This window comes from Anser anser (genome assembly GCF_964211835.1).
Source record: "Anser anser genome assembly, contig: HAP1_SCAFFOLD_151, whole genome shotgun sequence".
Classification (NCBI taxonomy): domain Eukaryota; kingdom Metazoa; phylum Chordata; class Aves; order Anseriformes; family Anatidae; genus Anser; species Anser anser.
In genome coordinates this window covers 128,556-153,026 of record NW_028153587.1, presented here as the reverse complement: position 1 = coordinate 153,026, position 24,471 = coordinate 128,556, and the positions used below count along the sequence as shown (strand labels likewise).

Genomic DNA, 24,471 nt, shown 5'->3' with positions numbered 1-24,471 from the left:
ATTTCAGCATTGTCCTTCGCTGTTAGAGGACCTGAACAGAAAGTAGGAAGTTAACTTTGGCACCAGTGCAATTTGGAGAAGCAGGGCTTAGTTTGTGAAGTCAGTGAAATGGCTACCCACTGCTGGGATACCAGCTGGGCTCCAGCGCCGGAAGCAGCCGAGGGTCTGGCAAAGCCCTCCCTGGGGACACTTCTGCAACCAAAGCCCCGTGAGAAGTTTCTGTCCCAGCGCCATCTACATCAATAGCTCAGTAGGAGAGCATACCAGGGCTCGTGCCTTGACAGGGCACACACACGTGCCGGTCTATACCCTCCCACCTGCAGAGATGCCTGGCTGACGTTTGGGCTTTGAGCTGGCAGCTCTCAAAGGAAGTCAAAAGCCACAACTTACCCAGGCCATCTCCCAGAGCTTCAGTCCTGGAACCCATCTGGGAGCCTGGATCACCTTCGCCTTCGGTCCCATCTGTTGTGCCCCCCCCCCCCAAATCCCCCCCCCTTTTGTGCCTCCCCCAAGTGATCCCACCACCACCACGGGGGGGGGGGGGCACAAGGAGGGCAGCGCCCCCCCCCGCCTCGTCTGTGCCCCCCCCCAAATTTTTGGGGGGGTGGGGGCTGTTTTCGGGGCCCCCCCACCCCAAAAAAAACCACGGTGGGGTCCAGGAGGGAGCGGTGTTTATGTACAGGCGGGGGGGGGGCAGAAGTGGGGGGGCCCCCCCGGGAGAACGAGGCACTTGGGTGGGGGGGGGACCCCAAAATGCCCCCCCCCCCCAAATTATTTAGGGTGGGGGTGGGGGTCCCAAAAATCTGCCCCCAATGATTTAGGGTGGGGGGGGGGTCCTCAAAATCCCCCCCCAAATCATTTGGGGTGGGAGGGGCCCTACAATGCCCCCCCCCAAGGCCCTAAAGGTAAGGGGGGGGCCCCAAAATGCCCCCCCCAAATCATTCAGGGTGGGGGTGGGGACCCCAAAATGCCCCCCCCAGGGTGTTTTAGGTAAAGGGGGGTCCCAAAATGCCCCCCCCAAATCGTTTGGGTGTGGGGGGGGAGTCCCAAACAGCGGGATTTAGGGGATTTCCCCCAAAATTTGGGGTCGGGGGGGGCGCAGGGGTAAGAAATGTATTTTTTTAGGGGATTTTCCTCTAAATTTTAAGGGGGGGGGGGGCAAAACTGCGGGTTTTGGGGGATTTCTCCCCAAAATAAGGGTTGTTTTTTTTGGGGGGGGGTAACTGGGGTCACAAATGGGTTTGGGGGAGTTTTCCCCAAATTTGGGGTTTTGAGGGGTCCCAGCAGCAGCTTCGGGGGGATTTCACCCCAAAATGGGGGAGGGGGCACAAATAGCAGCTTTGGGGGATTCCCCCCCAAATTTGGGGGTCTTTTGGGGGGGGGTCCTAAAAGTGACCTCACGGGGAGGGATTTTGGGGGGGATTTTCACCCAAAATTTGGGGTCTGGGGGGGGGAATCCTACAGGCACACCACAAGTTTTGGGGGAAATTCCCCAAATTTGGGGGTTTTGCTGGGGGGGGGGGGGGGTCCCAAAAGGAATCGCAAGAAGCGGCGGGTTTTGGGGGAATTTCCCCCGATTTTGGGACTTTTGGGGGGATTTCCCCAAATTTGGGGGGTTTCGGTGGGGGGGGGGTCTCAAACGTGGGTAACAAAGTGCAGGTTTTGGGCGATTTCCCCCCAAAAGTTTTTGTTTTTCTTTTTAAGGGGGTGTCCCCGTGCCCCCCCCCCCCCTTTGCGTCACAAGCAGCAGCTTTTTGGGGGCATTTCCCCGGATTTTGGGGCCGTTTCCCCGGATTTTGGGGCCGTTTCCCCGGATTTTGGGGCCGTTTCCCCAAATGTTGGGGCCGTTTCCCCAAATTTTGTTTTTATTTTTTTTGTTTGTTTGTTTTTGGGGGTGGGGATTTCCCTAAATTCTGTTTTTTGGGGGGGTCTCATTTGAGCCCCCCCCCCCCTTACTGGGGGGCGCTCATTTGGTGTCCCCTTTCCATATTTTCAGGGGGGTGGGGGTCATTTGGGGCCCCCCCTTTAATATTTTATGGGGGGGGGGTCTTGAGGCCCCCCCCTCAGATTTTCGGGGGGGTCTCATTTGGGGCCCCTCCCCTCCATATTTTGGGGGGGAAGGCGTGTTCATTGGGTTCCCCCCCTCAAGATTTTTATGGTGGGGGGGCCTCAGTTGGGACCCCCCTCTCTTTATTTTGGGGGGGGCCTATCTGAGGACCCCCCTCCCGATTTCTTTTGGGGGGGGCCTCTCACTTGCCCCCCCCTTTTTTTTCGGGGGGGGGCGCCCTCAGTCGGGCTCCTCGTCGCCGCCCCCCTCCCCCAGGCGCCGCAGCTCCGTGCTGGCCTTGTCCTCGCCGCCCCCCCCCGGCAGCAGCAGCAGGGGGGGGGTCCCGGGGGGGCCGCCCCCCCCCTCGCTGAAGGGGCGCCCCCGCGTCTCGGGCAGCCGTAGGAAGGTGAAGAGGGCGAAGCCCCCCAGCAGCGCCCCGAAGAGCAGGAACACGAAGGGGCCCATCGCCCGCTGGGGGGGGGATTTGGGGGGGGGGCCTTGGGGTGCGGGGGCCCCCCCCGGGGCGTTTGGCCCCCAGAGAGGGGCTTCCCCCCCCCGTAACCCCCAAATTGTCCCCTGTTGCCCTCCGTCCCATTGTCTGCCCCCCATTACATGACAGCGTAGCAGGTAGTCAGGCAGAGGGTTGGAGAAAGAGGAAGAAAATCTTCAGGGGGAGTCAGGGCCAGGATGGAAAAGAGAGGAAGAGAGATGAAGGAATGGCAGGCAAGGAAAGCTACCCGTGTTGTGGCCTGAATCTTAGCAGGGACAGGCTTTGATGGGATGTTTTAAGTGTGGGCAGGCTGGCCACTTCAGGTAGGAATATCCGGAGTGGAAGAAGGAAGGTATGGAATTAAGTTGGCTAATGACTGAGACTTTGGTGAAAGTACAGGCTGGAGAAAGACAAGAAGCGTTAAAAAGGGTTATGGAAGGTGTTAAAGGTGTGGTATGTAATGTTTGACAGAGCTGTTTTTTGAATGAGTTGGGAAAGTTGAAGGAGCAGGGAAAGAGGGTGTAGGCACTATCTAAGTAACAGTCTAGAGGTTTTGGTATATTTGCTGTGGTGTTTGGTCAGTTTCCCAAGTATCGAGAAGGGGGGGACGGGGGGGGCAGCCTGCTCCACCAGGGGCCTCTCCACAGGCCGCAGGGGGCTTCGGCTCCGGCGCCTGGAGCGCCTCCACCCCCTCCGTCTGTGCTGACTTTGGTGTCTGCGGGGAGGTTTCTCGCTCCTCGCTCTCCCAGCTGCTGTTGAGCAGCAGGTTTTTGTTTGTTTGTTCGTTTTCGTGGATGTGCTCTCACAGAGGCACGGACTGTGTTGCTCATGGCTTGGCTCTGGGCAGCGGTGGGCCCCTCTGGGGCCGGGTGAAATTGTCCCTTATCTGCCACGGGGCGGTTTCTGGATTCTCCTCGTGGGGGCTGCCACTGCAGCCCCCTCCCGAACCTCGCCATCAAACACAATACACAGGGGCAGCTAGGTCATTGCTGGCCTGTAAAGTATCAGGGATTAAATTAACTAATGAAACCCTAACGAGTGATGGGGGTAGAAGGGGCTGGGGTAACAGTGCCACCTTTGGGGGGTACCAAGCTGAGACTAGGGGATAAAATGATCTCTGGGCAATTATTGTATGTACCCAAGGCAGGGACTAACTTGTTGGGAAGGGATTTGATGATGAAATTGGGCATTCAAATAGTAAATTGGTAGACTGGAATAACAGTGGTATTAATGGAGTGCTCTCAGGCCCTGAGAGCAAAGATATCTTCACCTCTGACTGGAAAGACTCTGAAGCGGGGACGGAAGCAACAATACATATGGAATTTTTACCTCAGGGGTTTACAGGGCCACCGACTAATTTGGGCAAAGTTCTAGAACAGATTTTGGAGCAATTCCAACCTCCCAAGGAGGAATTTCTGTTACAAAACGTGTATGATCGTTTATTGTCAGGACAGGAGAAAACAGTTGTGAAGGAAGCTACTAACAAGCTATTCAACTTTCTGGGAAAGCAGGGCTTGGGAGCATTGAAAAATAAATTACAATACGTAGAAAGAGAAGTCAGGTATTTAAGGCATCTAATGTCTGAGGGAAAACTGAGAATAAATCCAGAGAGGATTCAGGGAATTGTTGAAAACTAAGAAAGAACTAAAAAGTTTTTAAGAGAGATTTCTTTAAGGAATCGGGAGCCACGAAGCCTGAGGGAAAATGGATACTCCCTTGTAAGAAATGGTCCAGCAATTCGTGCCACTAAGGGGTTTTGAAGGGTTAACATTGAGGCCTGGGTTTAGGCGAGAAGAGAACAAAGGGATTTCTTCGGAGAAAAACTGCTGACTTTGCACGAATGTGCAGTAACTTCTGACAGCCGGCCAAGAGACCACTAGATAAGGAGGAAGAATATGAGCCTCCCTGTCCGAGCGGCCCCCGAGAAACTAACAGAGACTGATAAGCAGGCGCACCTGGGAGGACTTCGGATTCGGGAAACCAATTATAATAACCCTGCCTCTTCTAGAAGTAGTAATGAATATGTATTAGCCTAGGAGCATAAAAACCAGCCGCCTTACGTAACAGGTGTGCGTCCTGGTGGAGCAGAGACTCCCGGCGCACCCAGCGCTGTTTGCTTGCCTCTATTCATTTAATAAATTGTAAACTTTGATTGTAATCCTATTTGGGACTCAGTCATTTATAACAATTGGGGGCTCGTCCGGGATGGTCTTGGTTCCTGAATTCTGACTTGATCTAGGAGGGGCGCCCCCACCATTTGGTGGCTCCTGTTCGAGTCAGGTCAGGGCTAATGCCATCTTGAACCTGAATAAGGGCAAGCAAAGATTTAGATTTTTTTATGAGCTCCCTTTGCCGGCTGCAGCACTATATTTTGCCCGTAATTCTGCGCGCGAAGATCCGAACGAAGACGACGGAGTCGTAAGTATTTAAGGCGTATACCGTTCGGTTGGGTGGGATTCGGTTGCCTGTGTGTGTGAGAGTGTGACTGAGACGGAACGTAGTTCCGAAGCGATTGTGGAGGTCTTCTAACCGCGGTTCCAATCTCCCGCGAGGGACTTGGCCGGTGAAGGACCGAAGCGATTCCTATAGGATTCGTGGGTGGGTGATAGGTCCTAAACCCCCTGCAAGACACTCTCACTAAGGCAACCAAGGGCTGTAGGAATTGCCACAGTAAAATTCCTAGATGGGTCAGACAAAATTGAAGACCCGGGACCAGAGAAAAGGGAGCAAATTACCAGACATACCACCAGAAAGTCCATTAGGGATAATGATTAGAAATTGGAACGATAGGGGCCCCAGAAAAGGGAAAAAGTAAATTAAAAATGGTTCAGTATTGTATGACAGAATGGCCAAAGGAGCCTTTAAGACCACATGTCTTTTGGCCCGTTTTCGGATCCTTTGAAGACTGGGTTTGCCAGGCCTTAAATATACATGTTAATTCAAAGGAACCTTTTAGCCAGGAGGAAAGTGATTATGCAGGATTATGGATCAGGATCTCACGTCCTTTTCCAGCCTCAATATTTACACTAAAAGCAGACGAGAAGTTTGACGAAGAAGAGAACAAAAAAATAAAAAATAAAAAAAAAGGAAAAAGAAAAAGATGATGAATGGGAGTCATTGGATAACCTACCACCTCTGTATCCTAACAATCCACCCCCGGCGGTGCATCTTGTAATCCTGTTTTGTTCTTAAGTGTTTTGACTGTGTCAAGGAGGAAGGTGGGAGCATTATCTAAGTAACAGTTTAAAAGTTTGGGTATATTCGCGGTGGTGTTCGGTCAGTTTCCCAAGTATCGGGGGAGAGGGGCTGACTGATTATCAAAGTGGTAGAATGGAGAGTCACTTCTTTGGTGGTTCGGGCCTGAGCCCTGGGAATTTGGTAAGAAGGGGGAGAGCGAATTTATTTAGGCCTCAATACCTTTTTAAACCCCCATCTTGACGGATACACAGGAGTGATTCCTTGTTTTGTGTAGGCTTACTAACAAAGTGCATGAGAAAAATTAGCATTTGGCTTGAAATTCGGTCTTATTGAAATGTAAATTTTGTGGAAAAGGTGGTATTGTTTGTCTAGAAGACCAAAGGCTGAGTGCTTCAGGTGTTTTTCCGAAGTCCTGCGGATTTATGATTGGAATGGGGCTCATTAATAATCTGAAATAGTAAAGTTTGTATGTGGAAAGAAGAGTTTAATCCCAGAGAATTGGGACATTTGGGAAGAAGATTAGGAAAAGATAGTAAAAACCTGCAATAAAAAGGTTTGCGTGGAAATTGAAACAAGGTACAGTAAGTAATATAAATAAATAAAAGGGAATGGGAAATCAAGGAAAAGGGGAAAATCCAAAAAAAAAAAAAAAAAAGACGTCCTAAAAAAAAAAAAAAAAAGCCTCCTTGGGTGCATATTGGCACATTGGAAGGATATTGTTAGAAATGGGGGCACAGAAAGCAAGAGGACTTTCACTAAGTATTGCAATCAATGGTGGCCACTATATAAACTAAATGGCCACTTTATGGATCAATCGACTATAACAGTGTCTTGCAATTAATGTTTTTGAGGAGAGAAGGAAAATAGGATGAAATGTTGTATAGTGATATGTTGTTTCAGCATGTTGGAGGGAAAAGGTTTGGAATTAAGTTGGCCCCTGACTGAGCCTTTGGTGTTGGCGTTAGAAAAGTACGGGCTGGAGAAAGATAAAGGAAGCGTTAAAAGGATTGTTGAAGGTGTTAAAGGTTGTGTGGCATGTAGTATTTAACAGAGCTGTTTGAAGTTGAATGAGCAGGGAAGGAGGATGTAGGAATGTTAATAGTTCCGTCTCAGCCCGAGGCTGAGATCTCAAAATCACGGTGTGAGCCCTCTGGGGCAGGGGAACCGTGATGGGTCCGAGAGAGTTGTCGTGGAAACAGAAAAGCAGCTAACTCTTGAAACAACCTGAGTTCCTGTGTGAGCTCAGATTGCCAATGGGACCGCTCAGGGAACTTTCAACGATTGCATTCCCCTGACCGACCCCCTCACTGAGACCCTAATCACCCCGGAAATTATGTAAATACTAAAATCTGGTTAAATTGGCTATTGGGAATTGAGAATCTGTTCCAACAAGGTCCAAAAGAAACCCCTATGGAATTTACGGAATTTTTGAATTTCTGGACCAACTTTGAAATGCAATGAAAAAAAAAAAAATGGACCTGGCTTAAAAAAAAAAAAAAAAAAAAAAGAGAGAGGCAACTGGCTAACCTCTTTCCAGGGCAATCAGCCCCTGATATCAGAAAGAAATTGTCTTAGGCTGCAGGACAAACAACAGTCAGGAATGATGGGGACCTGGGGCATCTACCCTAGCAGGTCCACTAGTTGAAATAAAGCTAGGAAACGAAGACAGAGGCTTGAATTTTTTGTTGGTTATGGGAGCTTCTTTCTCTGTGTTAATTAGGCTGTAAATGTAATAGGAGCAACATATTCAGTGTTAAATAGTTTAAAAGGACGATTAGGAACTAAGACAACTACAATAATTGGAGCCACAGGGAAAGAGGAAGAATGGTCATTCTTACGACCCCTTGATTTGCGTTTTGGGGGTGAGGAACTAACCCATAAATTTTAGTATGTACCAGAATGCCCGATGCCACTCTTTGGACGGGATCTATTAGCCAAATTAGATGCAACAATAACCTTTGAGAATGGAGAATTAATAATGAAGGTACCTGAGTCCAAAGTAGGCCAAATCCTAATGATCAAAGATAAACCCTTTGTTAATATTCCAAGAGAAGTAGAAAATGCAGTTATAGCAACAGTACAGGAAACAGATGTACCAGGGAAGTCGAAACTGGCACAACTGGTAAAGGTGGAATTAAAGGAAGGAGCCAAACCTGTTTGAATCAAACAATATCCACTTAAGATAGAAGCTAGGCACAGGAATGGTGAAAATTATTGACAAATTTCTCAAATATCAGATTCTGGAAGAATGTAAATCGGAATACAATACTCCAATTTTTCCAGTAAAGAAGCCGAATGGCGAGTATAGATTTGTACAAGATCTTAGAGCAATAAATGAAATAACAAAGGATATTCACCCGGTAGTAGCTAATCCTTACACATTGTTAACATCTGTGAAAGGGAAATATAAATGGTTTACCGTGATAGATTTAAAGGATGCCTTCAAATGGGAAAACGTATTGAAGTTTTTGGACCACATATGGTAACAACCGTTTTGGAACAAAGGGGGGGGGGGGCACTGGTTATCACCCAGCTGGATGGTGAAATATCAGGCAATCCTAACTTAACAAGATGACATAACCTTGAAAACGACTAACCTGTTATATCCAGCAGTATTTCTAGGAACCGTTCCAGAAGAAGGACCGTTGGAACACAGTTGTGTGCAAATAATCGAACATACGCCAGCCACAAAGATTTGAAGGATGTACCCCTTGAAAGGTATTCAGTGGGAATACCACACTCCGTGGCACCCACAAAGCTCAGGGAAAGTAGAAAGGATGAATCAAACAATAAAACAACAATTGGCTAATTTAATGATCGAGACACAGCTGCCCTGGACGAAATGCTTACCATTGGCACTTTTAAACATAAGAACTAAACCACACAGTGAGACTGGATTATCATCGTATGAAATGTTATATGGTATGCCTTATTCTCAAGGGATGCCCCTAGGGAACAATGTAGTTGAGGATCATAGTATCCAGAAATACATAATTACCATTGGAAGGAGATTACAGGAGATAAGAGAAATTGGGATGATGACTCAGACACCACCTTTAGGATTTGCTATTCATAAAATACAACCAGGAGACAAGGTCTTAATAAAAACCTGGAGAGAAGAATCATTGAACCCCCGATGGGAGGGACTGTACCTTGTTTTACTTACTACTGAAACAGCTGTGAGAACAGCAAGAAGGGGTTGGACCCACGCATCCAGAATAAAAGGACCAATAACTACCGAAGCCTGGAGGGTTGAGTCCACTCCTGGGGAACTGAAACTGAGACTAAAGAGGAACTGATATCCCAGCAATGAGGTTCTGCATGAATTAAGGGCACTGGATAAAGAGGACAAGGCTGAAGGGAGGAAAGGGAGAAGGCAAGACCGGGGTAGGACCCTCCACTGCGGCGTGTATGGTCTACCGAGGGAGGCAACCCCTATGGGTATTGACCGCCGAGTGAGAGTGCCTCGACCGGACTTCTCCCACACCAAGATCAGTTTGTCCTGAGAAAAATAACATGAGAACCTTTTAAACCCATAATAAAATTGTGATTAGTTTTTCCAGGAGCTGGATCACCCTGAAGGGCTGAATGGTAACACAAGCTCTGAAAGCGGGCCCAACCCCATGACTGAAGGCGCTTCCCACACTCTCAAGATTGGACGGCGAAAAAGGCTTATAATATGACAGGTCGCCAAAGAGAACTGAATTGTGACTGTAAGTGGAAACCCAACGTGGGAGCTTGGAAGCGTGCATATACGAGTACAAACGGGGCAGACATTGTAACAGGACCACTCGGTAACAAGGACACTCTGTATTATCACGCCCCAAAGGGTAAAGATGGATGGGATGGTCATTTTCCAAACGGGACGTGGGCCCTAAAGGGACATTATTGGGTGTGTGGCAAACATGCTTACAAGAGGCTACCTGGAAACTGGTCGGGAATATGCTATGGGGGGTACATAAGACCCTTGTTCTTTTTATTGTCACAAACACAAGGAAATCATTTAGGAATAAGATTATATGATGACCTGAACAGAGTAAAACGATCTATTGATACTTCCTTATCCGGGGATAGTGCCCAAAAATGGGGAAAGGATGAATGGCCTCCTGAAAGAATCATACAGCATTATGGGCCAGCTACCTGGAACCCGAATGAGTTGGTATCAGGAGCCCGAGAACCTATTTATAATTTGAACCGAATAATTAGGTCGCAAGCTATCCTCGAAGTTGTAACCAATTAAACAGCGACGACCTTGGATCTTCTGGCTGATCAATCCACTCAGATGAGGAATGCTATCTTTCAACGTAGAATGGTCTTAGACTATTTACTAGCAGAAGAAGGGGGAGTGTGTGGAAAACTGAACGATTCTAATTGTTGTTTACAAATTGATGATAATGGAAAAGTGGTTAAGCAGATAACAAAAGAAATTAAAAAGCTAGCCCACGTCCCAGTACAAACTTGGAAGGGTATGGATTGGGATTTCTTTTCATGGTTGCCCGGTGGACCATGGGTTAAAAGGATGCTATTTTTATTTTTATGTGGTGTAATGACATTATTGTTTATACCTTGTATGATACCTTGCTTTACGTTGTTGATACGGCGGATAATAAATAGCACCCAGTTTGTGATGACTTTGGGAGAGAAAAGGTGATGTGTCGATAATGATGCTTAAGAAATGGACACCCCGAGAACTGACTGATGAAATCCAACTGCTACTAACAAAAGTTGAAGAAGAGACACGAATTGATGATATTAAAAAAAAAAAAAAAAGGGAGGAATTGTAAGGAATAGTCCAGCAATTCGTGCCACTAAGGGGTGTGAAGGGTTAACATCGAGGCCTGGGTTTAGGCGAGAAGAGAACAAAGGGATTTCTTCAGAGAAAAACTGCTGACTTTGCACAGACGTGCAGTAACTTCTGACAGCCGGCCAAGAGACCACTAGATAAGGAGGAAGAATATGAGCCTCCCTGTCCGAGCGGCCCCCGAGAAACTAACAGAGACTGATAAGCAGGCGCACCTGGGAGGACTTCGGATTCGGGAAACCAATTATAATAACCCTGCCTCTTCTAGAAGTAGTAATGAATATGTATTAGCCTAGGAGCATAAAAACCAGCCGCCTTACGTAACAGGTGTGCGTCCCGGTGGAGCAGAGACTCCCGGCGCACCCAGCGCTGTTTGCTTGCCTCTATTCATTTAATAAATTGTAAACTTTGATTGTAATCCTATTTGGGACCCAGTCATTTATAACAGAGTGCTACCAGCATCTGGGAGAATTTGCCTTGTGCACGAGGACCTTGAATGCTACCGAGGACTTGATGGGAAAATATTCAAGATTTGACATCCCCAGGGCAGATCTCTGGTGGTACTGCGGAGGGAAGATCTTACGGTCCATCCTGCCATCTAACTGGGGAGGCACTTGTGCACTTGTTCAATTAGCTATACCCTTCACCCTGGCATTTGAAAGAGAAACATCACAAATACCCAGAAGAAGTAAAAGAAGCTTAGGAGTATCATTTGATGATAGAGCGTACGTAGATTCTATTGGGGTGCCTAGAGGAGTTCCTGATGTAAAGCCAGGAATCAAATTGCTGCAGGGTTTGAGTCACTGTTCTGGTGGGTAACAATTAATAAAAATGTGGATTGGATTAATTATATCTATTATAATCAGCAGAGATTCATAAACTATACAAGAGATGCGATAAGGGGAATCGCTGAACAACTAGATGCCACCAGCAAAATGGCTTGGGAAAACAGAATAGCATTAGGTATGATGCTTGCGGAGAAAGGTGGTGTGTGCGTGATGCTGGGCAGCCGTTGTTGTACTTTTATCCCTAACAATGCTGCCCCGGATGGCACAGGAACTAGAGCATTGCAAGGGCTTACCACCCTTGCCAGTGAATTGGCAGAAAACTCAGGAGCAGACCCTTCCATCACAGGATGGTTGGAATCTTGGTTTGGTAAATGGAAAGGGATGGTAGTGTCCGTATTTACGTCCTTGATTGTCGTAGCAGGAGTTTTGACAGCCGTTGGTTGTTGCATTATCCCCTGTGTAAGGGGACTTGTCCAACGGTTAATTGAAACTGCACTTTCGAAACAAATGACCGTGGATCCACCACCCTGCTCAGATAAGATAATGATATTAGAGGAAATGGAAAGCAAAGAAAGTGAAGAAGAGGAAGACATCTACCAAATTACACCTTAGAGAAAAAAATTTTGCAAAAATCAACAAATTATAAAAAGAGAAAAGGGGGGAGTTGTGGGAATAGAAATGTTGTTTTTGCAGTGTTACATGGTACAGAAGGAAGGAATGGGGTATTGAGATGTGCTTACAGTGATAAGAAAGCTCAGCAGGTGACCTCCTAAAATGCAGACACCCAGCCTCCTTAGAGCGATCAGGTGGAAATCGCTGTGTTAAGTCAAGGCAGACAAGGGGAGAAAACATTGCCATCCCAAAAACAGGCTGGCAACTGAAGGCCAGGCATTGTCTGGGAAGCATCAGACAGATTGTGAGCCTGGATTGCCCACTCAGTGGGGAAACTGGGGAGGGTCCCGGCACCAAACAGTATGTAAACTGGGTTTGGGGACCAGGAGGCGCGCTCCTGCTCGTGGGGCGCCCGCCACTGCGATCGCGAATAAATTCCTGCTTCGCTGAGCTCCTCGCCTGAGCCCAAGTTGTTGGCTACGGAGCGTTTCTCACACCCCCAAGCCATTAAGGATCCTCCCTGGGACCCCCCCAACCCCCCCCCCAGGATATTAACCCTAACCCTAATTACACCCCTAATTAAGCCTCCCAACCCAAGCCTTTGGGTAGACCTGAGCTCCCTTTGGGAGCCTTTACTCAACCCCACACGCAACAGGACTCTGCGCCTTCTTTCTGAACAACCCCGACCCTAACCCTAATTACGCTCCTAATTAAGCCTCCCAACCCAAGCCTTTGGGTAGACCTGACCTCCCTTTGGGAGCCTTTACACAGCCCCACACACAACAGGACTCTGCGCCTCCTCTCTCCAAACAACCCCGACCCTAACCCTAATTACGCCCCTAATGAAGCCTCCCAGCAGCAGCCTTTGGGTAGACCTGCTGTCCCTTTCTCCTCCCCCCCCGAACCACATCTCCCAGCACCCCCCGGCGGGCCGTTCCCTCCCAGCTCCCCCCGTTTCCACCCCGTTTCGTCGCCCTGACGCCATCTCCCCGCGCCATGAAGCCTCCCCCCCGGCCCCGCCTGGTCCCGGCCCGCTTCGCCGAGGCCCCGGCGGGGAGGCCCCGGGCCGCGGCCTGGTCGCTGCGGGAGAAGCGATCGCTGCTGGCGGCGCTGCGGGCCCAGGCCGCCCTCGGCCTCCCGGAGCTCCAGGCCCGGCCGCTGCGGGAGAGCCTCCCCCGGCGGAGCGAGGCCGAGGTGGGCCCGGGGGGGGGCTTAATGGCCCGGGGGGGGGGGTCCTTAATATCCCGGGGGGGCTTAAAGTCCATGGGGGGGGCTTAAAGGCCCGGGGGGTCCTTAAAGGCCCGGGGGGGGGGGCTTAAAATCCATGGGGGGGGCCTTAATATCCCAGGGGTTCCTTAATATCCCGGGGGGGGCTTAATGGCCCGGGGGGGGGTCCTTAATATGCTTGGGGGGGTCTCAGGGAGGGTCCTTAATGGCTTTGGGGGGGGGGGTCCTTAATATGCCCGGAGGGGGTCCTTAATTTATTGGGGGGGGGGGGGTGTTGGGAGGGGTCCCGGGGAGGGTCCTTAATGGCTTGGGGGGGGGCCTTAGTAATCTGGGGGGGGGGGGGCTTGGGGAGGGGGGGGGGGAGTCCTGGAGAGGGTCCTTAATGGCTTGGGGGGGGGGGGGGTCCCTTAATATGCCCGTGGGGGGGGGGGGGGTGGTCCTTAATAACACGGGGGGGTCCTTGGGGGGGGGTTGGAAGGGGTCCTGGGTCCCCAATTCCTCGGGGAGGGGGCTTGGGGGGGGTCCCCGGGGGGGTCCTGGGTCCCTGCGTACCCCAAGGTACATGGGGGGGGCAATGGGGGGGGTACAATGGGATGGGGGGGGGTCTGGGGGTGCACCGGGGGGAAATGGGGGGGTACATGGGGATGGGGGGGTGAGGACCCCCCGCCCCAGGGGGGGGGGACACGGGGGGGTCATATTTGTGGGTTTTCGCCTCCCCCCCCCTCCAGGTGTGGCTGGAGCTGGCACAGATGCTGGCGGAGGGCGTGGAGGAGGCGGCGGCGGCATTTTCGCAGGTGGGGGGGGGTAAAAAATGGGGGGGGGTAAAAGTGGGGGGGGTGGGGGTAAATGGGGGGGTGGGGGTAGATTGGGGGAGGTCGGGGGTAAATTGGGGGGGTTCAGGGGTAAGTTGGGGGGGTTCAGGGGTAAATTGGGGGTTTCAAATTAGGGGGGTGAGGGTAAAATGGGGGGGTTAAATGGGGGCTGGGGGTAAATTGGGGGGGGGGACCGGGGGTAAAATGGGGGGGTGGGGTAAAGTGGGGGGGTTGGGTGTAAAATGAGGGGGGGGGTTAAATGGGGGAGCCCAAATTGGGGGGGGTGGGACAAGGGGGGTGAGGGTAAAGTGGGGGGGGGGGTTGGGGATAAAGTGGGGGGGGGTAAAATGGGGGGGGTGGGGGTAAAATGGGGGGGTTGGGGGTAAAGGGGGAGTAAATTGGGGGGGTTGGGGGAAAATTTGGGGGGTTGGGGTTAAAGGGGGGTTAAAATGGGGGGGGCTGGGGTTAAAATGGGGGGGGCTGGGGGTAAATTGGGGGGGGGGACCGGGGGTAAAATGGGGGGGTGGGGGTAAAGTGGGGGGGGTTAAATTGGGGGATAAAATGGGGTTAAAAGGGAGGGTCCTTAATGGCTTGGGGAGGGGGAGTCTTAGTAATCTGGGGGGGGGGGGGGGGCCTTAACATCGCCAGATGGTCTCCGAGGAAGGTAACTCCTCTGGGGTCTCCTTAAACAGGGGCTGAGCTGCTGGGGGCACGGCTGGATTTGGGGTCCCACAGGTGTGACTGTCTGGGAGACCCTCAGCCTCATTCCCCCTCCCCATAACAACCCAGTGGTGAAATTGGGTGCTGGGGATTTTTCGTTATCTCACTTTGTTGAGGTCCTGCCTCGTGTCAACACACTGGTGGTGAGTGGAAACCCCTTGAGACCCAACCCCTTCCCGGCCCTCTCCTTCCCACACCTGCTCCTCCTATTTTGGGTGTGGGTCAATGGTATTTTTGTAGGGTTTGCAGCTGGGGGCAGGTAGGGAGGTGGAGACCAAACGTGTTTTCCCAGTGGCTGCTGTGGAGGAGCATCAGCGACGGGTTTTACCCTTCACCCTTAGCCTTTTCAACCCCCCTTTCCCATTTCCTATTTTCATAAATTACCAAGTTGCAGCAAAAAAAAATAAAATTGCTTGAAAGCACATTAAGGACATTTCTGCCGGCATGGCAAAGCTGCCCAGGGTGTGGAAAGGGTTTTTGCAGTCTCCTTTCTTTCATCACTTCCCGCAGCGGGACGCAACCTTGTGCTGAATCCCAAGGAGATAAAATGAGTCCTAGCCCAGAGACATTTCTGCTTTACGAGGTCCCCTCTGTGCTTTATTGTATTCCTTGAAATGAAAGCCAGTTTCTTTTATTTGCGTGGAGTTAGTCCCTTCTGCCTCTGCTCCTTGCACCTCACCTCCGTCCCCCCTGCCTGTCTCCCTCTCTATCCCCCAGCCGCAGTCCCTGCCCCGACCCTCTGGGTGCTGCAGGGACAGAAGGAATATTTCTTTGGAGATGCTGTCACGCTGGTGTGCACCACTCCCCCCAGCATCACTGGGAAGCTGACGTACCAAATTTTTGGCGAGGCTGGCTGGGCAGTTTCAGGATTCAGCTCGACGAATAACTACACGTTTGAGTTTGTCCTCTCCCGAATGCAACACAGGGGGCCGCATTTCTGCAGCTATTCCCTCAAGCAAGGTCGGAAGCAGCTCATATCCCCAACCAGCGAAAAACTGGTGATCAAGATTGGAGGTGAGCTGTGTGATTTCTTTATCTTTCTCTCTGCTTTCTCCCTCCTCTCTGAGAACTATTCAGATGCCCAAACGTGGGTGTCAGCTATCGCCCCGCAATGTGACAACTCACCTGGAAATCAGGATTGGTGGGCTTTGTGGTTTAACCCAGCCCATCCCCAAAATCAGTAGGATTTCTGGGTGGAGGATTTATCTTTCTGGGACCAGCATGGTCTGGAAGGTGGCTGCCACTGGCGCTCTTCTCATGTCGTGGCAGGAAGCCTACAATCCCAAGCTTTGCTGCATGCAGTGGGAAGGCAAACAACTGGAGATCCGTTTGTGCTGTCCTTATTGCTACGTCTCCATTTATTCCTCCCCTTTTCTCAGACCACCTTCCCCAGCCCCTGCTGATGGTGGAGTCCCCGCTGGGAGAGGTGATGGCAGGAGATCTCCTGAGCATCATCTGTAAGGCCCCTGGAGACGCCACTGTACGGAGGTTTCACTTCTACAGGGATGGCCAAGAGGTCCTCCCTACGACAGAAGGCTCTGAGGACAATGCAGCAGATCACGGGGGCAATTTAAGGACTTCCATGGTCCTCCAGCTCCCACGTGCTGGTCCCCAACAGAGTGGAAACTTTACCTGCAAGTATGAGGAAAAAAAGCCTGAGAGGTGGATCCCGTCCTTCACAAGCCAAGCCGTGTCTATCAGTATAAATGCCCAAAAGAAAGGTGAGCTGGCCATCCATCCACCCACCTAACAATCTGTCAGTCCATCCACCACCAACCCATCCATCCATCCACCCATCCATCCATCCAGTAACCAGCCCATTAAACCATCCCTCTCTCCATCTGTCCATCCGTCTGTCCCTCCCTCTCTCCATTTTTTCCTGAAACGATTCCATTCCAGTCCCTGTACGTTCCTCTCCAAACTAGCTGATTTTTGCACCGGGCAGCTGCTCTATCTATCCGATCACCATCCTTCTGTCCATGACTCAGCCCACCCAGTCTTGCACCCACCTCTCCCTCCCTCTCAGCCCTTCCACCACCCCAACCACCCCAAACAAGTATCGAGCATCCCTCTGTCCACCTTTATGGCTCAGCAGCCTCTCCTTGGCCTCCCGAGCCATTGTTCCCAAATTTCTCAGTGCCTCCTGCAGAGCCAAGCAAGCGGGGAAAGTCTTTGGGTGTTCAGCACTCAGGACCTGAGCAGAATGCCTGGAGACGGAGGGGTGGGGAAAGGGAAAGAGAGATGGTGGCGGAACGATGCTCACAGCCTTCCCTCCGTCAGCACGCATGAACTGTGTCTACATCTCCTAACCTGTCCCACCCTCTTGCAGGGAAGAGCTGCTTCCTTCTTCTACGGCTCCTGGTTGTGGGCGGCTGCTTCCTCACCATCAACAGCCTCATCCTCCTCTTCTTCTGGGCCCGGGGGAGAACCAAAGGTACACCCTGAGCTGAGGGGGGAATCGCCCCACCTTTGGGCTCCCCACCACCCACCTCGCTCCTTCCCGCAGACGCCTCGTTCCTGTCTGGAGCCAGCCCTGCCGGGATCTCCCAGCTGCACGCCAGATCCCCACACACCCTTCAGGAGGAGAATAAGTATGAGGAACACTAATGAGAGGAAGATGCTGTGGGCGATTCCACCCCCTAAAGACCGCTCCCTGCTGAAGACGCATCCCAAAAGACTGGTGTGCAGCCAAACAGGTGCTCACCTGTGGGAAAACAAAGCAAGAAAGGGTTCCTGGGAGGATGAAAGAAGTAGAAAGGGGTCGTTTCACGTGGTAGAGGGGAGGGAGGAGACATGGACGTTGTCGGGAAGGGTGATTGTGAAAGAGAAAATGAAGAAAGACCAGAAATAAAAATGGAAATTGTGAGGAAAAAGAAAGGAGTGAGAAAGGGTGAGAAATGAAATGGAGAGACAAACAGTGTGAGTGAAAAATGAAAGCATGGACAGAGGCTGAGACAGAGTGAGAGAGGGATGGGGAAGAAAAGGGATGCCAGGAGCATCGAGGAGGGCACGACGGTGGGAAGAGCAGGTTGGAGAGGTGAAGGAGAAGAAAAAAGGTGGAAGGAGAGCCCCCAAATCAGAACAAGCCCTTGTGCGGGTCATTAACTGGATGGCCACCGCTGTCACCTCGCCTGGTTGTCCCGGTGTGTTAGGGATGTTAGGGCATCCAGGGAGGGGTGGGAGAGCCGCTGCAGGTGGGGTGGGTGGCTGGGGGCTCTGGTGTTTGGGCTTTTGGAGGGGAATGTCCCATAGCCCATATACGTGGGAGCTGTGGGGCTGCAACAGGAGGATGCTGGAAATGCAGAGACTGGGAACGTGTGAAAATGTGGAGGTGGCATTTGAGCCCCTGGGGGTGGCGTACAGGGAACTGGGGGGATATTGGGGTGGGACGTTAAGGAGTGAGTGGTGGATATTTGGGGCATGTGCGGGGCTATGGGATATGGCATGCCACCAGCACTGGATATGAGGGGAATGCAGGGATGTGGGGAAGCTGCGTGATCAATACGGGAACCTGAGCTGATGGGGGCGCGCTGGGAAATCTGGCTATGGATGGCACTAAGGACAGGGGGCTTTGGGGATACGGCAGGCTGCTGGGGAGGGATATGGGGGCAGGAAGGAGATGGCGACCCTGCCGATGGGATACAGAGCGACTTTGGGGCAGTATGAGGCTGTGAGATATGAGGATAGCGGAACCGCTCTCTCCTGTCCTCCGCGGCCTTATCTCCACCTCGCAGCCTTCCTTCCCCTCCAGCCTCTTTCTGCCATGCCCTCAGCCCCCGGCAGCCAGCAGTGGATGAGAAAGAATCGATAGAGGGGAGGGAGCGTGCTGCCGGGCCATGAGGTCCCAACGCTGCTCCGTGACACCGGGAGGGCTGCGAGGTCACAATACCTCTCGGTGATGCAGTGCTGGGCCGTGACATCCCGACACCCCATTGTGACGCTGGGCCAGCCCACAGGCACTGCTCCGCACCGGTCCTGACAGCAGCAGTAGCTGCAGCTGCAGCGGCGGTGGTGGAAGCATGGTGCGAGTGTGGGGAGCCACGGCCCCTGCCTGCGTCCTCTTCCTCCTGCTGGTGGCCCTGTGTGCCCGGGGTGCCCAGGCTGCGCCATGGCGACCACCGGGAGCAGGTGGGTGGGCAGGGCCGGGGCCAACACCAAACCCTGGGCGGCATGGTGCTGCGCGGCACGCGTATGGATGGAGGGGACGGGGACGGGATGGCAGCAGGGCCGGGCGGGCACCGCGGGCAGGGGGCAGGCAGGAGGCAGAAGCCCCGCAGGGTGGCACGGTGGGGCCGTGGCTGCTGCGGGGTTGTTTCCTGCCGGGGGGGCCGGGAGCGGCGCTGGGGCCGAGAAGCCCGGGTCTGAGCCCCTGTGGGGCTGAGGCCGCTGGCCCCTCTTGGGAAATTTCCACCTGCATCTTTGTCCCGTGACATTGCCTCAGCCCCCTCAGTCACTGCAGGGTGCTGGGGAAGAGGGAGAGCACAGCATGCCATGGCAACGTCTCTCATCTCTGCTTGATTTTAGATGATGACGGTGTTGCTTCTCCATATCCAGCTTCTCAGCTGGATCATGGTTTGGAGCCTCAGGAGGATCCCCGAGGTACGTTGCGAGTGTGCTTCCTTGAAGGAAGATGGCTAATGGGCTGTAATAGTTTATTCGGGGTCTTCCAAGCGCGTTTGTGCCGTGAGGGGGCTTGCACAAATGAGCCCTGAATATTTCTTCACTTGGAGAGATGCCACCCCTGCCCCTCTCCACAGAGAGGGAAGAACCCAGGCTTTTCTTCCTGTTTGGGCCATGTCATTACCTGAGCCCCAGCCAGTGCCTCCCGGTCACTGAGGAAGAGGCAGGCCCCAAGAGGCAATGGAAGCTCCCCTTACCTGTGTCTGATCCCACTTGTGCCCACAGGCAGTACTGGTCAAGTGCCTCCATGGAATCCTGCTCCTGAGCCTGCCAGTATGGGTCCCACAGGTGGTAAGTTGTCCGTGTTCATTTCCTTGCTGTTTGTTAAGGGTTTGTTGAGCTAGCTCAGCAAGGGTTCAGCTGCTCACTGGCCAGGGGGCTTCTCCATGACAAACATGGATGATCATTTTTCCCGGGGTCTGCACGCTCCCCCTGCAGTGGGGTCTTCCTTTGTGTCCAGCAGAGATCTTCCCGTAAGAAACACCTGAGGGGCCACATCTTTGGCGGCGTGGTCCCTGCGGGGTGTTGCGCACAGCCTGGAGAGAGGATTTGGGAAGAGGCCAAGAGGGAGCCTCCAGCTCAGCAGGCCCCTTTGCGGCTTTGGAAATCCTGGCTCGTGTCTGGGTCCCACATCCTTGCCTGAGCCCCCTCCAGTCGCTGCAGGTCACTAAGGAAGAGGTAGATCACACCATGCACGGGGAATGTTTCTCTTCTGTGCTTGATTGCAGCAGTTCTCGTAGGCTCTGGCTACTCGACACCTCAGCCTGATGTGGACCACGAGCCTCAGGTTAATCTGCCAGGTAAGTCAGCGGAAGGCAGGAGCATCTAGGTGCTGCAGAGCCAGCAGGCACCTTGCGCTTGAGTTGAGACCTGGGGTGGGCACGGGGAGGGCCCTTCTCCGGGCAGCTCCACGCACGCTTAGTTTGTACCAGCACGGTGCCACTGCAGGCACCCAGCAACTGTTTGCAAGATGCTCTGGAGTGGCAGGGAGAGACGAGTGCCGTGGAGCAGTCCCCTCTTTGAACCGCATTCTCTGTCACTCTGGTCAGAAGGAGTATGTTGGCGTAGTTCACAGGAGGGACTCCACTTGTGTTTACAGATGGGACCGAAGGCGAAGGTGATCCAGGCTCCCAGATGGGTTCCAGGACTGAAGCTCTGGGAGATGGCCTGGGTAAGTTGTGGCTTTTGACTTCCTTTGAGAGCTGCCAGCTCAAAGCCCAAACGTCAGCCAGGCATCTCTGCAGGTGGGAGGGTATAGACCGGCACGTGTGTGTGCCCTGTCAAGGCACGAGCCCTGGTATGCTCTCCTACTGAGCTATTGATGTAGATGGCGCTGGGACAGAAACTTCTCACGGGGCTTTGGTTGCAGAAGTGTCCCCAGGGAGGGCTTTGCCAGACCCTCGGCTGCTTCCTGCGCTGGAGCCCAGCTGGTATCCCAGGGGTGGGAAGTCATTTCACTGACTTCACAAACGAAGCCCTGGTCCTCCAAATTGCACTGGTGCCAAAGTTAACTTCCTACTTTCTGTTCAGGTCCTCTAAGAGCAAAGGACAATGCTGAAATAAGAAAATCTTCCCCAACATCCCCTGACATCATAGAGGATCTCATAAAGGAGTTAGACGAGGCAGCACCTGGTGGGTATATTTCACTCTGTCCGCCATAAGACTTGGGAAGCTGAGGTTCTAAATCCATGTGTGGACACACCGTAACCTGCACAGCAGGAAGGGATGGATCAGAGCGGAGACACTCAATTTCACACCTAGCAGGCACTGGTGAGCGCCAGAGAAGGCCGAGAGCCTCTGCTGCCGCTTGTGGGTCACGCCGTGTCCCAGGGGCAGCTGCTAGCCCAGCACTACCATAAGTGGTCCGAGCTGTTCCGTGCAAACATTGGTATCCAGCCAGCAGCAAAGGGCTTCTGCTGAACTTGTGTTCAGCTCCTGCACAGCGCTGCTTGCAGCTGGGCGAGTTCAAGGCAGGAGGCACAGCCCAAGCAGTCCTTGCTGTCTCATTTGCCGGGAGACACATGTCACTGCAGGGGAAAAGCACCCTTGGCGCTTACCTCAGTTTCAGCTGATTTAGCTGTCCAATTCTAGTTGGGTTTCAAATGACTTGGCTGTGCTTCTCCTCTTGTTTGGGGACTGTGGGCTCTTCCCTGATGCCCACAACTGTGCCCACAACATGGTTCAAGAGCTTGCGGCTCAGCCTGATGTGTGTGACTCTTGCCCTTCCCATGGGATGGAGTCAGCATGATGGGATGGACATGCTTCTCAGAAGGGCTGTTCCTGCCTCTGAACTGGATGCAGCTTTTTTCTGTCCTCTTTGAAGGCACGAATTGAGCAACATCTTGCAGTGTGCCAAAAATGCACTATGTGCGATGTGAACAAGAAGATCTCCTGCAATCTCCTGGTCTCGCAGCAGGCCAGATTTTGCTGTCTGTGCTGGTAGACTGCCAGGAGTCGAACACTTAGATTTTTCTTTGTGAATGACATGTTGTTTGGAGTAGTGAGTACGTCCCCCAGAAGCCCAGGCCGTAGCTTCTAAACTTTAGGGATGTCTTTTGAGAAGCACTACCTTTCAAAGATACCGTCCTCGAAAGGAGGAGCGGTTCCTTAGGGTCACACTGTCCTGCTTTCTTTCTAAAGGGCTGGTTAGAGAGACTGTGCCGAAGAAGGTGCTTTGGCGAGGAAGCGGTCGCACGCTGCCGCTCCCTGGCAAAAGAACAGAGCCAGTGAAGTCAACTGCCCCACCAGGTAAAGGCTGTTTCTTGGTCATCCGCTGTCACCAACCAGAACCAGCATGCGTGTGCAGGTTCTTGCCCTGGTACCCGCTCTTGCAGCTCATGTCAGCAGCCAAACCCAAGAGTGTCAGTAGGCAGCAAGTGTTGCAGAGGAAGGCAGGAGTGGCTCCCTGAGGATGGCTGTCTTCCCCGGGCTGTGACAGCATGTGAGAGCAGTGCAGCGGAGAGACGCTCACAAAGCTCTGTGGCTGTGGCTAGAGAGGGGTCACCTCCCAGCGCACCCAGTTCCCAGGGATTTTGGAACCTTGCTCTTGGGGGAACGAGGCCGTCAGAAGCCCATTGAGCAGACGATGGGAAACGGGACCCCTCCTGTGAGCTGAGGCCCAGAGTGATGCCCTGACTCAGTGCAGATGGGGCACTGCCTCACTGGCACTCCTGGGCTCCCGAATTTTGTTCAGTTTTGTCCCTAAGGCTCCGAGTGTGCCTCGAGCAGCGAAGGTGGGCAAGCACCTAAGACCTTTTAGAACTCCAAAGAGCTGGGGGAGCAAACCTGAGACACTGGGCCCTCAGCATTATGGCAGGGAAAACAAAGGATGGAGGGAAAACAAAGCTGAGAGGCAAAAGGGAGGCTCCAGAGTGCCTTGAGTTGCAGTGCCTTTGGCAGATTCCCCAGCTTCTGCTGAACCTCAGGAAGCATTGCGGCCTGAGGATTTTCACTTGCTCAAAGATGCTAACCAAATGAAACAGAACACTTCCTGGCAATGTCAGACCTCTGGTGAGATTACCAGTAGTGCGCAGAACACAGCAATGTCCACAATTGTTCTTGCAGGCGTGGATGGGGAGAACAATGCAAACACTGCGAAGCCCCAAGATTTCCGAAGTTACTGCATAGGAGGCCGTTACTGCATAGGAGGCGCTGTGGCATTCTTGATTGCCTTCCTGCTTGTGATAGCTGTGTTCTTCATGCTGCGTGCTTATCCGGCGTTGGAGGCAGAAAAATCAGTGAGTTGTTGTTCCCCCGCTCCCTCTCCTCCTCTCCCCCTCCCAAATTCGTTACCGTATCTTTGTCAACGTTATTATGTGGCTGCTGCCAGCCAGGAAGCAGTTGTCGTTAGCGTATTGTGAAGTGAGCAGTTAGTTTTTGACCAGACTCTTCTGAAATTTCTGCTGTCCAGTGCTTTAGGTGGCCTCTAATTCCTGGGCATTCTGTTCTGGAGCCCATTTTTCTGTTGCTGGTCTTAGCGAAGCTTGGCCCTTCCGCAGCAAGAGCAGAGCCAGGGACAGCCGTAGGCAAAGCGAGGTCAGGAAGAGAAATGCAGGAGCTGAGAGAGGGTGCCATCGGAGAGAGAAGCGCAGCAGTGCCAGTTCCCCCCCAGCACAAGGCACCCTGTTCTGGGATGCCCTGAATTGCAGGTGTCCGCCTCAGCCAAGGTGTGCCAGCTACTGGGAGCATGGGGATGAGCCCTGCCAGCTGCGGGCATTGCCTTGGAGAGGGGCAGTCGGTGTGTCACAGCCGCACCTGAGCGCTGCCAGCGTGCGTGTCCTCAGCACACACAGAGCTTGTGTGTTTAATTACACATCCCAAAGAGCGGATGGGCAGCACCTCCCCGAACAGGGAGCCGAGGCCGTCACCTTGTTGGGCCAGGGCCAGGGCCGGGCAGGGAGCTGAGTACTGGTCCTTGCAAGGCGCTCTGAAAAAGGGCAGCCGGTGGCTGTTGGGACCCGGTCGTGCTGAGCCCGGCTGTGGACCCCTGTCTCTGCGGGGGCCAGGTCTTCTTGCTGGGACAGCACGTGCAGAGCAGGCAGGTCAGGATGGCTGGCGAGGCGCTGGGGAGGAGACAAGCTGGGGCAGGATGTGGAGGGGAGCAGAGTCCCAGCCGAGGGCACAGGGCACCCTGTTTTCTGCACAGAGCACTGTATGCCCACAGCTCACGCACAGCCGGGTGCCTGCACCCTGCTGCCTCGCACCCGCCTGGCACCGCAGCCGCAGCACGGCCTCAGCAAGTTCCTGTCTCCGCAGGCGCCTCGCCGCAGCCCAGGCAGCCCAGACATTGACACCCGCAGCCGCTCCGTGAGCCCCTACAGGCAGCCTGACCACCGTGGTACGCCTGAGAGCCAGGCCCGATGCCAGCAGCCACCATCAGTGCCTGGAAGAGCGGCCCGCCTGCCACCAGCCCGGCCTCCACGGCCCCCAAGCCCGGCAGCGGATCAGTGGAAGGTGCACGACCGGCCCAGCAGCCCCCAGTCCTCGTGGGCACAGACATCACCTCCACGGCCCCCTCCACCCTCTTCCAAGGGCTGGGGCAGCCCCCCCCGGGGTGCAGCCTTGGCCACACTTCCAATAAATATTGTGTAATACAG

The 24,471-nt window shown here is 53.0% G+C and overlaps 1 protein-coding gene across 5 annotated transcripts; it reads left to right on the top strand.

Annotated features, from left to right (window-relative positions):
• The first annotated feature begins 12,874 nt into the window (after nt 1-12,874).
• LOC310891889 (snRNA-activating protein complex subunit 2-like) lies at nt 12,875-24,470 on the top strand. Of its 5 annotated transcripts, none has more exons than XR_014577765.1 (10): nt 12,883-13,130; nt 13,892-13,957; nt 14,668-14,838; nt 15,507-15,709; nt 16,075-16,416; nt 17,025-17,129; nt 17,202-21,007; nt 22,016-22,123; nt 22,940-23,112; nt 24,131-24,470. XR_014577765.1 is itself a non-coding variant. In XM_083854116.1 (4 exons), the coding sequence occupies exons 1-4, from the start codon at nt 12,933-12,935 to the stop codon at nt 15,110-15,112; spliced, it is 612 nt and encodes a 203-aa protein (XP_083710242.1). In that variant the 5' UTR covers nt 12,875-12,932; the 3' UTR covers nt 15,113-15,188. The 5 variants fall into 5 exon arrangements, 3 of the variants coding, with proteins under 3 accessions (XP_083710242.1, XP_083710244.1, XP_083710243.1); XR_014577766.1 differs by having other exon boundaries at nt 12,906-13,130; nt 15,413-15,709; XM_083854116.1 differs by lacking the exons at nt 15,507-15,709; nt 16,075-16,416; nt 17,025-17,129; ... (2 more) ...; nt 22,940-23,112; nt 24,131-24,470 and adding an exon at nt 14,936-15,188 and having other exon boundaries at nt 12,875-13,130.
• The last annotated feature ends 1 nt before the right edge of the window (nt 24,471 follows it).

Coding starts and splice junctions, on each gene's coding strand:
- LOC310891889 (XM_083854116.1), top strand. CDS start 12,933: ATGAAGCCTCCCCCCCGGCCCCGCCTGGTCCCGGCCCGCTTCGCCGAG. Junction 13,131..13,891: donor CCCGGCGGAGCGAGGCCGAG/GTGGGCCCGGGG, acceptor CCCCCCCTCCAG/GTGTGGCTGGAGCTGGCACA. Junction 13,958..14,667: donor CGGCGGCGGCATTTTCGCAG/GTGGGGGGGGGT, acceptor CTCCTTAAACAG/GGGCTGAGCTGCTGGGGGCA.